The sequence below is a fragment of the Rana temporaria genome, chromosome 7, assembly GCF_905171775.1.
Source record: "Rana temporaria chromosome 7, aRanTem1.1, whole genome shotgun sequence".
NCBI classification, from domain to species: domain Eukaryota; kingdom Metazoa; phylum Chordata; class Amphibia; order Anura; family Ranidae; genus Rana; species Rana temporaria.
In genome coordinates, this window is record NC_053495.1 from 180,711,425 (window position 1) to 180,725,084 (window position 13,660).

Here is a 13,660-nt window from a genome sequence, read left to right on the forward strand (position 1 = left end):
GATGGGGGGAGGGGGAGAGGAGGGGTACAGGAGATGAGGGGAGGGCAGGGCAGTGTTCTTTGTAATCCACTAGGAAAAAAAAGTAGGCAGGGCTGACACCATGTGCTTGGAATTCAGAACCAAAATGACACTGTGTTGTCATGCCAAAGAGGAAGGTGGGAGCATTCTATGTTTCTGGCACATCAACAGGAAATATATAATTTTTTATTTTTATTTTTTTAGCAAAGACTCTGGAGAATAAAATGGCGGTCATTTCAATATTTTATGGGGAAAACACTTCACTTCACGGAATATAAAAAAAAAACACTAAACTGTAAAGTTAGCACAATTTTTTTGTATATTGTGAAAGATGATGTTACATCGACTAAATAGATACCCAACATCTAAAGGGCACGCTTTTCTCATTTTAGAAAACCCGCCTTAAAAATTATTACACATTACACATATGAAAACGTTGCTTGCACTACAAATATTACATATTGACATGCACACCAGAGAGAGTGCAATAATTCTCGGGTCACTATCAGGGCCATCTTTTCCATTGGGCAGGCTGGGCAGTTGCCCGGGGGCCCTGCTTGCCTGGGGGGCCCCACCGGCTGCCCAGCAACTCCAGTAAAAAATTGTGGAGAGTGACGGGTTAGAACTGCTAATGCCCAGTTTGCGGAAATCACAGAGAAGATCCGATCCTCCATGAGTGCGGGGGGTTGCTGATGTAAGGGGGGAGTGAATGCAAAAATGTAAGGGGGCACTGATATAAAGGTTCCCCCTCCTATATTAGTGACCCCCCCTTACCTTAGTGTATTTACTCTACGGAAGGTGGTCTCTGGTCACCAGAGTGCCCCCCACATCAGAGTTCCCCTTTACATCAGAGTCTGCAGGATTCCCCCTTACAATGCAAGGGGGAACTCAGTCTGCGGACCCTGATGTAAGTGGGAAAAAGAAAGCAGTGGACTCTGATATAAGGTGGTCTCTGGTCACCAGAGCCCCCCTCCACATCGGAGTTCCCCCCTTAGATCATGATCTGCAGCGTTCCCCTTTACATAAGAGTTCCCTTTCACTGTAAGGGGGATCCCTGCAGACTCTGATGTAAAAGGAAACTCTGTGCTGGCTGGGTTAGAGTAACCTGACCTTCATGTCAATGAAGACATTTTATAGTTAAAATACTGACATTTGCATTGTTCGGCACTGAAAACTGTAATTTTAGGTACTTTTTTTGCACTGGCAGTAAAAGATGTGGTTCTGCCAGTAAATTTTATGATTTTTGTCAGTAAATTCTCGTGCGTGATTGTGTAGACAGGGCCCCAGTGCACTGTATTGCCCGGGGGCCTATAATGCTCTTAAGATGACACTGGTCACTATACATGGTTAGGTCTAATTTGATGACCTTAGAGGCTTTTAAAGCAACACCTGTGAAAGTTATAGATTAGTGAATGTTATTGTTTTGCAGGCACACAAAGATTTAAGTCTTGCCATGTTGGGTATCTATGTACGGTACATGGCATAGTCCCCTCTAACATTTTACCAATGAAATGTAGTACTTGGTAAACCATTCCACAAATAATGTGTGGCCTAAGGAATTGGAACAACCGCTATTCATCAATGTGTCTGCTTTCAGAAAATATATTGGGGGAGATTTACAAAAACTGGAGCACTCAAAATGTTCAATTTACCTTTGACAATAAAACCTGGAAACTGATTGGTTTCTATATAGGGGGAGATTGTATATGGTGCAGAGCTGCACCATATTTTGCACGCTATAGTTTTAGTAAATCTCTCCCATAATGTTTAAGGGTTTAAAACAATCTTCAGTAATCAGTTACACTCTGTAAAAGAGGTTGTAATCGGCGAGATCACGTGGACAGATCATGCACCAATTGTCCTAAAATATACATTGGGAGACTCGTGGTCAGGAGGGACGGGGTCTTGGAGATTGAACGAAAGTCTATTGCAGGAGGAGGTTGTACTAGAGGACGTGCGGAAGGAATTGAGGTGGTATTTTGAGGCTAACATGACCCCAAATTGTAATATGGGGGTAGTGTGGGAGGCCCACAAGGCGGTAATAAGGGGGGTTCTAATGAAACACGGGGCAAGGATAAAAAGAGAGAGGGAGCTGAGGGTAACAACTCTTATGACAGAAATTGCAAAGCTGGAGATAAAACATAAGCATAATCCTAACCCTGTGCTGGAACGCGAACTAAGGGCGGCACGTAGACAACTTACAGAATTACTTTTACAGAAGGCTATATGGGCAATTCAAAACGGCAAAAGGCAGAACTATGAATTTGGTAACAAAAGTGGGAAACAATTGGCCAGTGCATTAAAAGAACAACAGACCAAAACCTACTTCCCGATGATTCAGGGTATAGAGGGGGAGAAAATTGTGCTGCCCAGAGAGATAGCAGGGAGGTTTGGGGATTTCTACAGCTCCCTATATAACTTGCAAACAAACCCTCAGGACCAGGCGGAGATGGGTAACTACATAGCAACCTCAGGTATCCCAAGCTTAACACCAGAAACGAGCCAGGAAATGGAAAAAACAATTACAATAGAGGAATTGCAGCAGGTAGTGAAGAAGGGGAAGGGAGGGAAGGCTCCGGGACCAGACGGATATACCACTCAATATTATAGAACTTTTATGCCTGAATTGGGTTTATTTATGGTAGATTTGTTCAATGGCCTAGGGGATATAGGCGCCCTCCATAACGAGTCATTAAAGGCGGTGATAGCGGTGATTCCTAAAGAAGGAAAGGACCCCTCCCAATGTGGAAGTTATAGACCTATTTCGTTGTTGAACGAAGACCTGAAGCTCTTTGCCAAGATCTTGGCTGGGCGGATACAGCAGAACATACCAGGGCTTGTCCACAAAGACCAGGTGGGATTCGTGCAGTTGCGGGAAGCCCGAGACAATACAGTCAAGACTATGAACTTGATCCATCTGGTAGGCACCACCCGAACCCCATGTGTCTTTTTAGGTACGGATGCAGAGAAAGCATTTGACCGGATCAACTGGCAATTTATGTTTGCAGTATTAAGGCACATGGGGTTCGGGAGAAAGATGCTGCAGTGGATCATAAGCAACTACACACAACCAACGGCACAGGTTAGAGTGAATGGTATACTGTCACCACCTTTTAAACTATCAAATGGGACAAGGCAGGGTTGCCCCCTGTCACCACTCTTATTTGCCCTGACGGTTGAACCACTACTGAGCAGGATCCGCCTGAACCCAGGTATCAAGGGGGTGTCTCTGAGAGGTACAGAATATAAAATTTCAGCCTATGCTGATGACATGATGTTTAGTTTGACCAGCCCGAGTGAATCCCTCCCCAATTTGGAACAAGAATTAGGTCTGTACGGCGAATGGTCAAATTTCAAGATTAATTATGATAAATCGGAAGCGATGGGAGTGGCGATCCCGGGGAGAGAATTAAGGATATTGAAATCAAAATTTAAATTTAAATGGTCTGACACTGCCCTTACATACTTGGGAACCCTCATACCGGCGGACCTAACACAAGTTTTTAAGCTTAATTTTCTGCCCTTGTTGTCCAAAATACGGGCCCTCCTGGATGGATGGCATAGGGGGTTTCACTCGTGGCTGGGGAGATCCAGCATCATTAAAATGAGCATATTACCCAAATTTCTGTACCTCTTTCAGACCCTCCCGATAGCAATACCCAGATCTTTCTTCAGGCAGGTACAGGTTCTTATTAATAAGTTTATTTGGGCAAATAAACGCCCAAGAATTAAGGCTCATACTATATCACTGGCCAAACGGGACGGAGGAATTGCTGCCCCGGATATTTTTAGATATTACCAAGCAACATTACTGTGTCGACTTATTGATTGGAGCCGACACACTGGAGAAAAGTTATGGCCGGGGCTAGAGCAGGACCAATGCGGTAGTATCCTACAGCGGGCAGCATGGTGTTACCGGGCTCTCCCAACAGAAATGAAAAGACATCCGCTGATAGGACCTACCTTGCGGGTGGCACACAAGCTATTTGTACGGGGGATACTATCGACGGAGGATTCACCCCTTTTCCCAATTTTGGGAAATCCGCAGTTTGTACCAGGGTCATTGAACGGCCCCTTTAGTAAGCTAATGGAACAGGGGTTGTTCCAAGCATCGCATTTCCTGAGGGAGGGCGTTTGGATTCCCAGGCAGGAAATGGAGAGGATAGACTCCCCTTACCAACTAGACTTTTGGAGATCCCTACAACTGTACCACTTTTTAGACACCTTAAAACCACCAGTTAGGTACTGCCGAACCCTGACAATGTTCGAGAGGTACTGTAGCGGGCAGGGGACTCTACGGCACTCCCTCTCAAGAATTAGTGCGTTACTTAATACTCCATCAGCGGATTCTCAGTTACCCTTCTTTAATAAGTGGGAACGGGAATTAGGAAGACCTTTTACAGAAGATCAAAAAACTAAGATAATAGGGAATATTTTCGAAACATCCATGTGTATAAAGACACAAGAGATGAATTATAAAATCTTGTCTCGGTGGTATCGGACCCCTGAGATTTTGAGTAAATGTTTTCCAGACATGACAGACAGATGTTGGAGGTGTGGGCGGGAAGGAGGAACCCTCATGCATATTTTTTGGGCTTGTCCTAAGATTCTAGGATATTGGAGTAGGGTCCGGGAAATTACACAAAGATTTTGTAAGGAACAACTACCAACTGAATGGTCTTTTTTCATACTTCAGGATGTGGAAATATCAGTGAGGCGCTACAGGAAAACAGTGGTGTGCCATCTCCTGAACGCAGCCCGGGCTTGCATTCCAGGGCTGTGGAAACAGACAAGGGCCCCATCTATTAAGATGTGGCTTAATAGAGTGGAAAACTTGAACAGAATGGAGGACCTAGTATGGACCTCAAGGCAGAAGCGGAGGGTCTACTTGGAAACGTGGGCGGAATGGAACATATTCAGATATTCGGAGGAGGGGAAAGCCTTGATGGATGTAGATTGAAGGTGGGATGACTGCTGCGGGGTCCGGGGGGAGAGGCAGGCAGGGGCGTTGCTTTTTTTTTTTTTTTGTTTTGGGGGGTTTAATGGGTATTGGGGAGGGGTTAGGGACGGGTGGGGGGGGGGGGGTTAAGTAAAGTAAACAAGGAGATACAGGGGAAATGTCCCAATCATGGCGGGATTTTGGCTTCCCGCATGAAGGGGACAGAATCGAAACGGGATATTAAAGGTACTGTCAGGGTGAGAGCCCTGACTTTTGAGGAGTGAGGGAGGGGAAAGAAACAGGGATCAGAAAATTTAAAATGTAATTTGTTTTTCCTCCCCCTGGTTATAAATGAAGATTAATTAGATGGGGAAATGGTTTTTTCTTTCGAAATGTTTGTTTTTTTTGTATGGGTAATTAAATTGATATTACTGTTATATATGATCAAAGGGGGTTAAACTGGAAGAATACCCCTCGGGTTTGGTTTCTTTTTCCTTTTTCTTTTCTTTGGATTGTACTCGTGAATCTCTGTTTTCCTTGTTGTTTAAAATCAAATAAAAGATGATTAAAATAAAACAATCTTCAGGCCTAAAATGTTGTACATAAAAAAAATGCAAAAATGGCTCTGGCAGCGAAAGGGTTCAAGGGATAAACCGTGCTCATGCATTGCAGAGATGTGCTGCATGTTTTTTTTTTATTATTATTATTATTTTTTTTTTATTTGCCCTGACATAAATTGTAACTCTTTGCTAAAAAAAATTGTAGTTTTAAATATGATTTAAAAGAGAAGTATGGCGTTTGTTTTGTTTTTCATATTCATACTTGCCTAGCTGGATGCAGCATCAGTCCCCCACCAACTCTAAGGGCTCTTTTACACGGAGCGGATCCGTATTGATCCGCTCCGTTAGCCCGTTTGGCTCAGCGGGGATTCCTCCGTAAATCCCCGCTGAGCTGTCGGCGGACAGGGCGGTCCCCGCACACAGTGCAGAGACCGCCCTGTCTCTCCTCCGCTCTCCCCTATGGGGAATCGGATGAATACGGACCGTGTGTCCGCACTGGTGAGGCTGCATTTGATGGGCGCTGGTGAGGCTGCATTTGATGGGCGCTGGTGAGGCTGCATTTGATGGGCGCTGGTGAGGCTGCATTTGATGGATGCTTCATTAAAAATGTGGAGTACACATGGGCAGGGCAAAGTGAGTGGAGCTGGGGTGGGGGGGGCTATTAAAATGAGGTTTCACCTAGGGTGTTAAAAATCCTTGCACCAGCCCTGCAGGTAGGTGTCTGGTTTAAGTCACCCCTAACTATGTTATTTTTACTCCTGCAGGTGTACGAGAAGCTGAAGGAACACATGCTGATCCCCGTAGCCAATTCCGAATTAGCCAAAGTGGACGGGTGTCTGACCTGCAGCTCCCTACTGATAAACAAGTCACCTGACCTCTGAGACGATGGACTCCGCCATGCCTACGGCATCGGTTCAATCCTGTGGCCACTACTGTAATGCCCTTTAATCTGACAATCTACCACTAAGCTACTAATACTAAGCGACACATCTTGTGATAAAAAAAATAATTAAAAAATCTAGGGCTGGATTTTGATTACTAGATCATTTTATTCTATCACTTTCTATTCATCTATGAACGCCTTAAATTCATGAACACAAGAGCCTGTTTTGTAATTTCAGTATTAATAAATATTCATCATTATACAGCATGTGGGTTTGTCAGAATTTCACACATTTTTGCCCATTCAAGAAAAACTCCACCCAACACTGTTCTGCACTCTCGTGGTGCCGGTCCAACTCTCCTGGCTCCACGACTCTCATTCCATCAGTCCTGGGAGGGGGCGGGGCAGTGACTCATGTTGCGTAATGCATAGTCAGACACAGCAATGTGGAAGGATGCCATTGAAAGAGGCCCATTCAGCTGTTGTTTGCAGTGATTTGCGGACAACCATAAAAATGTGACAATCACTACAGTGATTTATTGTATTTTTGTAATGGGCTGTATTACTACAGCCCAAATCTGCAAGCCGTGTGATGGGAATATGCTGTGTGTGTTCATGCATGAGTCACGGACAAGGGATTTCCAGTTTTCTATGAGGTCCTCCTTAAAGGGTAACCCCAACTGCTAGTTCAGTCTTAAGTGGACTCCAGTGGGAATCTGGTTCTGATTTCTTGTATATCATAAAGGGTTAGTTCACCTTTAGGCCCGGCTCACACTGATGTGACATGTCACGTGCACTTGTCACATCAGAAGTCGGACCCCATTCTGTGCAATGGAACCATTCAAATTGGTGCGACTTAAATCGCTCCGACTTAGAAAAAGGTTCCTTCACTATTTTTGGTACAGCTTGCATTAACTTCTGTTAAAGAAGTCGCATGCAAGTCGTGCCGAAGTTCCGGGCAGTGTGAACCCAGGCTTACAGAAACAGTGTTTAGGTGAACTAAGACCAGCCATCCACCCCACCTATCAGTACCTGCTGTTCTTACCTCCGGGATCGCCACCCCCATACCTGCTCCAGCAGTCCAGGGACTCGAAATCCCAGATCTTCTACATCTTCTCCTTCATCGCTTCTAGCATGGACCAGATTGATTCTGATTGGTCAGTGTCACAACATTGACGGAGCTGACCAATCAGAATCCAACTGGTCTGTCCCGAAAGCACTGGCGGAGAACAGTTAAGAGCAGGTATTTCATTTGAGTGGCTTGGGGGGGGGGGGGGGGGGTTCTGACAGCGGGGGGTGGGTGTGGGGAGGAGAGGCTGCTGTATGTTTGCCTACACATTATTCCGGCAAAGTTGAATTAACCCTTTAAGATGACTGCACACATTACAATCTGGCTACATAATCACTTGTAGATGTACTGACAACTATGTTATATGATGGTCACCCTGACTAGATATAAAACAAATTGAGCTCTTTCACATGGGGGGGCAGTAAAAGCAGACAATAACTGTGCGGTTTTGAATGCGGCGGCGTATAATTGTGTTCATTTTTGTGCTGGCCGCTAGGGGCGCTTCCGTTGTTTTCGGCGTAGAGTATGCAAATTACCTAGTTACGCCGATTCACAAATGTACGTGTGCCCGGCGGTAGTTTTTTACGTAGTTTGCGTAAGGCTTTTTCGGCATAACGTTGCTCCTGCTTCTATGAGGCGCACGTTTTTTTTCGTAAAAAACGTCAATCACGTCAGGTCATCACACATTAAAATAAAACACGCCCCCCCATTCCACATTTGAATTTTGTGCGCTTACGCCGGCCCCATTTACGCTACGCCGCCGCAACTTACGGAGCAAGTGCTTTGTGAATACTGCACTTGCTCCTGTAAGTTGCGGCGGCGTAGCCTAAATACGATACACTGCGCCGCCGTTAAAATGCGTGCCCCTACCTGAATCTAGCCCAATATTGGCAAAATCTTCATGTAGCGGGAGCTCCCAATTTTGCCGCTTAGGCGAAAATGATGTGAAAAATCTTTTTGTTTTTCTTTATTTTATTTTGGGCCCATTTACACTTTTGCGATGTAGTAAAATGACATGCGTTGCTGCATTGTGGTGCCATTCATTTTGAATGCAGCTACCAATGCAGATGGGCAACATACATGCCTTACAGAGCGATGCAATGCATGGATGTACGTTGTGGTGCATTTCTGAAAATGTCTAGTTTCTGGCATGTTGGGGGTGCATTTGCAGCCCATTAATTTTAATGAATTTAACACATTTTGGGCCAGATTCACATACTTTTGCGGCCGTGTAACGTAACCCGTTTACGTTACACCGCCGCAAGTTTCTAGTTTTAGTGCCCAATCCACAAAGCACTTACCTGGAAACTTGCGGCGGTGTATCGTAAATACGTCCGGAGCAAGGCGGGCCAATTCAAATGGGCGTGTGCCATTTAAATTAGGCGCGCTCCCGCGCCGGACCTACTGCGCATGCTCCGTTTCACAATTCCTGTCGTGCTTTGCGTGCAGTGACGTCATTTTTTCGAACGGCGACGCGCGTAGCGTAATTCCGTATTCCCGGATGGCTTACGCAAACGACGTTCATTTTTAAATTTCGACACGGGAACGACGGCCATACTTTATACAGCAATACGATTGCTGTGTAAAGTTAAGGCAGGTCAAATAACGACTAACTTTGCGACGGGAAACTAGACTAGCGGCGACGTAGCGAACGTGAAAATCCGTTGTGAATCGCCGTAACTCCTAATTTGCATACCCGACGCTGGTTTACGACGCGAACTCCCCCCAGCGGCGGCCGCGGTACTGCATCCTAAGATCCGACAGTGTAAAACAATTACACCTGTCGGATCTTATGGATATCTATGCGTAACTGATTCTATGAATCAGCCGCATAGATAGAAACAGAGATACAACGGCGTATCAGGAGATACGGCGTCGTATCCCTTTTGTGAATCTGGCCCTTTAATTTTAAAGAAATGCATGTTAACATAACGAACATTAACGTATGTGTGTTAGCGCACCTCAAAAAAAAACAAAAAATGGGCCCTTGGTGTTTTGTTTTTGTTTGTTTTTTCTTTTTACTTTTTTTTTCTTTATAGTCCATTTGATTGTTATATGCGCACTAACGCTTCAATTGTTTTTTACTTTTTACAATGTTTATTTTCATTTTTCAGTGCAAAAAAATGTAATAAAATAGCAGGGCCAATTTTTGGCACAACAATAGGCCCAGAATAGTTGAAAGGAGCTTCCGTGGCACTCAGGGGCCATTTCAAACCCATCACACCGCTGAAAACCACTTTGTTTGCCTTACCCATTGACACCAACGCATTTCATCATACTGCTGAAGGTTCGCAGAGATCTCCCAATCTTTACTAAAATTTCAAAAACTCTCAATTTGACTCATTTAAAAAAAATGATTGTTTAGCCTGGATCTTTGAAAAACATATTTGATAATACATCTAAAGGAGATTCTCAGGTTATAATGTGTGTGACCAGCTTTAAAAACTCAGGCGGAAAGTGTTCCTGGCAGCAGTTTGTGTCTGTCCCCCATCTGCAATGCCACGATGAAGATGTCACTCTCCTGCAGCTCGCCACCCTAATTAATTTTTGTTAACCCGTCCATAGGAGAGTGACTCCGTCCTTTGTCTATGTAATGGCTGTGACTGTTGGACAGAACTGTGAATAGCAGTGGTGGCAATCTCGCCATTTGAGGTTCTGAGTGATCTAAGGAACCAGCTTGGGATTTCATTTGCCAGCAAGCAAGAGTGATATGGTTTTGGGTGGAGTTTGATGATAAGGTAGGTCATGTGAAGCCAAGGTATAGCTAATACTTGAATCTGAATAAATCATTCCAACTGTCTGATGTCGGTTAAAAAGTTAGTCCCTCAAAAAACAACCAATGGGTAGCTGCCAGCAGGTTGGGTCAGCCACCAATCTCTCATTGACCCCACCAGCATGATCTCTTTTTCGATATGTCCATGTCTACTAAACTGATGCAGCTACTTTGCAGAATGCAGTGAGAGGCTTGCTTTATCTTATCCTACTGCAACAGGAGGAGTGAGACCTCTAAATTGGGTTCTATACTGTTAAAGGGCAGAACCAGGAACAACAATCCACCCCCACTGGAGTCCTCAAAAAGATAAAACGAGAGAGAGACATTTGGCTCAATTCTCCAAGAGAACAAAGCAGGATAAGGGTTTAACTAATTACAATTTTAACCCCCTTTCCAGTCGTACTCGGAAGCCCTTTAAATTGGTCTTAACGCTGGGAGGAAGGACGTACTATGGCCAGCCATAGATGGTTCCGATCTCAGCCAGTTTAGCTGGAACCGGCTGAGATTCAAACCATGTATGGGTAGGCTGAATGTGCCAAGTTGATCGATTTAACTTGGGTACAACCAGCCTGCCGGATTTTACATGTGAATATCGCTAGCTGCTGGTATTGCCGCTTGCAATAATCACTGCTATACCGGTGAATCTCTCCTAAACCGTGTAAGTTTAGGAGAGATTCATTTTACCTACAGATACGTCTTATTATAAGGTTACCTGCAGCTAAAAATGACCAAACGAGGTTTACAACCGCTTTAAAGATCACATGATCATGGCTATTGGCTGTCATAGTGGTCATATGACCAGGAGCCCCTTTCAACAGCTCCCGATCATAAGCAGAGCCCGGAAGCTGTCTGCAACAGTTCAGGCATGCCACTGGGAGCGTGCAGTGCGCACGCTCTCAGAACAGAAACCCGGTCCCCATAGGATGCACATGTGCGCTACATGGACATCAAGGCCTGTCCTCCCTGCTTCTGCACATGTGCGTTGCATGGTTAAAAAGTTCTGTAAATTTAGCCCATCATTGGCCTTACAACTTCTCTCAAAACTGGAACCTGATTTTTAGGGTGCAGTCACACTTGCAAATGGACCCACACCCAATTAGATTGTGAGAACCCCAGTGGGGGTTTCCGCGATTAGCTGCCAGAGGCAATGGTTGGTTCTCGCAGCTAATCGCCACTTGCCTGCAAATACTCATGATGCAGCAATGACATTCAAATGGTCAGCCTGGGATGCTGGCAGTGGACTAACCCTTTTTAGGTGGACTAAAACTGTTTATGTTTTTGATCAATTGAAAATTCACCTTGAAATGTAACGATCCTTTGCGGGCAACTGGTTTGCGGGCTGAACCCTCTCTGTGGAAATCTACTGCCATCACTGTGCTGACTGAACATTCGCTCACCGCAAACTCAGCTGCCTCTAACCCCCAGGAAACTGTCCTAAATTAATTGAAGAGAGCGAGACTTTATTGTGGTTTTTTTTTTTTTTAATGTTCTACTGAATAAATGTTGTCATTTGAGCAAACACGTCTTAGACTTGAACTAGACTTCTTAATCTTGTACATGTGGGTGTTTTAGTTTTCCAAGAAACTGTGATTGCACATGTATAAAAATGTAACACTGTCAGTGACAAATAAAGTTATTACAATTAAGGGATTTATTAAGACATTCCTGAAGTTGCAATTTTGTTGGGAATTTTAACTTGCATTTAATCTCAAGAACAAATATGTAATGCCATTTATTTTACCAGTCCTTGGATGCCAGAGCTGCCTTGGTTTATTTATTACAGGCATTTATATAGTGATGTCACATTGCACAGCACCTTACATAGTGCACATCTATGGAAAATAGCGCTCATGGCAAGACATTCGTCACTGATATTTTAGTTAACTTTACTATAATACCAACTCAAAAATGTAAAAAGTCATTAACCTCTTGCCGACCGCGCCATAGCCGATTATACGGCTACAGCGCGGTCGAGTTATTCTGGGAGGACGTCTATGGACGTCCTCCCATTCTCACGCGCTCGCGACCGTTTCCGCGCTCGCTGGGTTCACGGAACCCTGCGCAACACGGATCAGGGTAAAAGACCAATGAAAACTGTCTTTTACCATGTGATCGCCCCCTCCAATGAGGGAGCGATCACAATGTAAACAAACAGGGGTCACAGCGAGGTCCATCTCTCTTCTCTCCTCACACCGATACAGTGTGTGAGGAGAGAAGAGATTACAGTCGAAAACAGTGAGTGTATTTGCTATTTTTGGAGAACTACAGTGCCACACAGTGCCAAGCTGAGCCCCCAAAGTACCCAGAAGTGCCCCCAAAGTACCCAGAAGTGTCACTTCAGTACCCAGCAGTGCCACTAGTGTCCATCAGTGCCACTACAAGGCTCATCAGTGCCACTACAAGTCTCATCAGTGCCACATCGGTGCCATCAGTGCCACCTCTGCCACTTCAGTGCCCCATCGGTGCCACTTCAGTGCCCCTTCGGTGCAACCAGTGCCCATCGGTGCTATCAGTACCACATCAGCTATAGTGCTCATCTGCACCACTACAGCGCTCATCAGTGCCACTAGAGTGCCCAATAGTGCCCACTAATTTTGGATATTTTTACCAAAGATATGTAGCAGTATACATTTTTACCCAAATTTATGAAGAAAAATTACTTATTTGCAAAATTATATAATAGAAATGAAGAAAAAAACTTATTTTTTTTTTTTTTTTACAAAATTTTCAATATTTTTTCATTTATAGCACACAAAATAAAAAACCCAGAGGTCATCAAATACCACCAAAAGAAAGCTCTATTGTGGGAAAAAAAGGACAACAATTTCATATGGGTACAATGTTGCATGACCGAGTAATTGTCATTCAAAATGTGAGAGCACCGAAAGCTGAAAATTGGTCTGGTTAGGAAGGGTGTTTAAGTGCCCAGTTGTCAAGTGGTTAATCATCAAAAGATGGCCCCTTTTACTTCAGAGTCCCCCCTTGCACATTGGGAGTGCCTCCTTACGTGTCAGAGTCCCCCATTATACATCAGGAATGCCAATTTACATTTCAAAGTTTCCTATTACATTTTAGGGGTGCCCCCGTACACATCAGAACCCCTACATTACACATCGGGAGTGCCTCCCTACACATTAGTGTCTCCTTGATACATCAGAGCCCCCATCCATTACACATCAGGAATTCCTGCTTACACACCAGAACCCCCCATTACATATCAGGAGTGCCCTCCTACACGTTAATGCCCTTCGTTACACATCAGAGCCCCCCATTACAAATCAGTAGTGCCCGCAATTAAAGGGAGTATGCCCTTACACTTTAGGAATGCCCCCTAACACAACAGGAGTGGCCCCCCTTACACATCAGGAATGCCCTCTTACACATCAGAGTACCCTATTACATATCAGGAGTGCCGCCT

General features: G+C 44.6%; 1 protein-coding gene across 3 annotated transcripts in view; it reads left to right on the forward strand.

Moving 5' to 3' along the window:
- The window catches only part of DDAH1 (dimethylarginine dimethylaminohydrolase 1), a 241,853-nt gene extending 235,186 nt beyond the window's left edge, over positions 1–6,667 (forward strand). For all 3 annotated transcript variants that reach the window (XM_040360560.1, XM_040360557.1, XM_040360559.1), the window contains one exon: positions 6,282–6,667. In XM_040360560.1, the coding sequence (XP_040216494.1) occupies positions 6,282–6,398 (117 nt within the window). In that variant the 3' untranslated portion in view covers positions 6,399–6,667. The remainder of the gene's footprint in view (positions 1–6,281) is intronic.
- Positions 6,668–13,660: the final 6,993 nt, after the last annotated feature.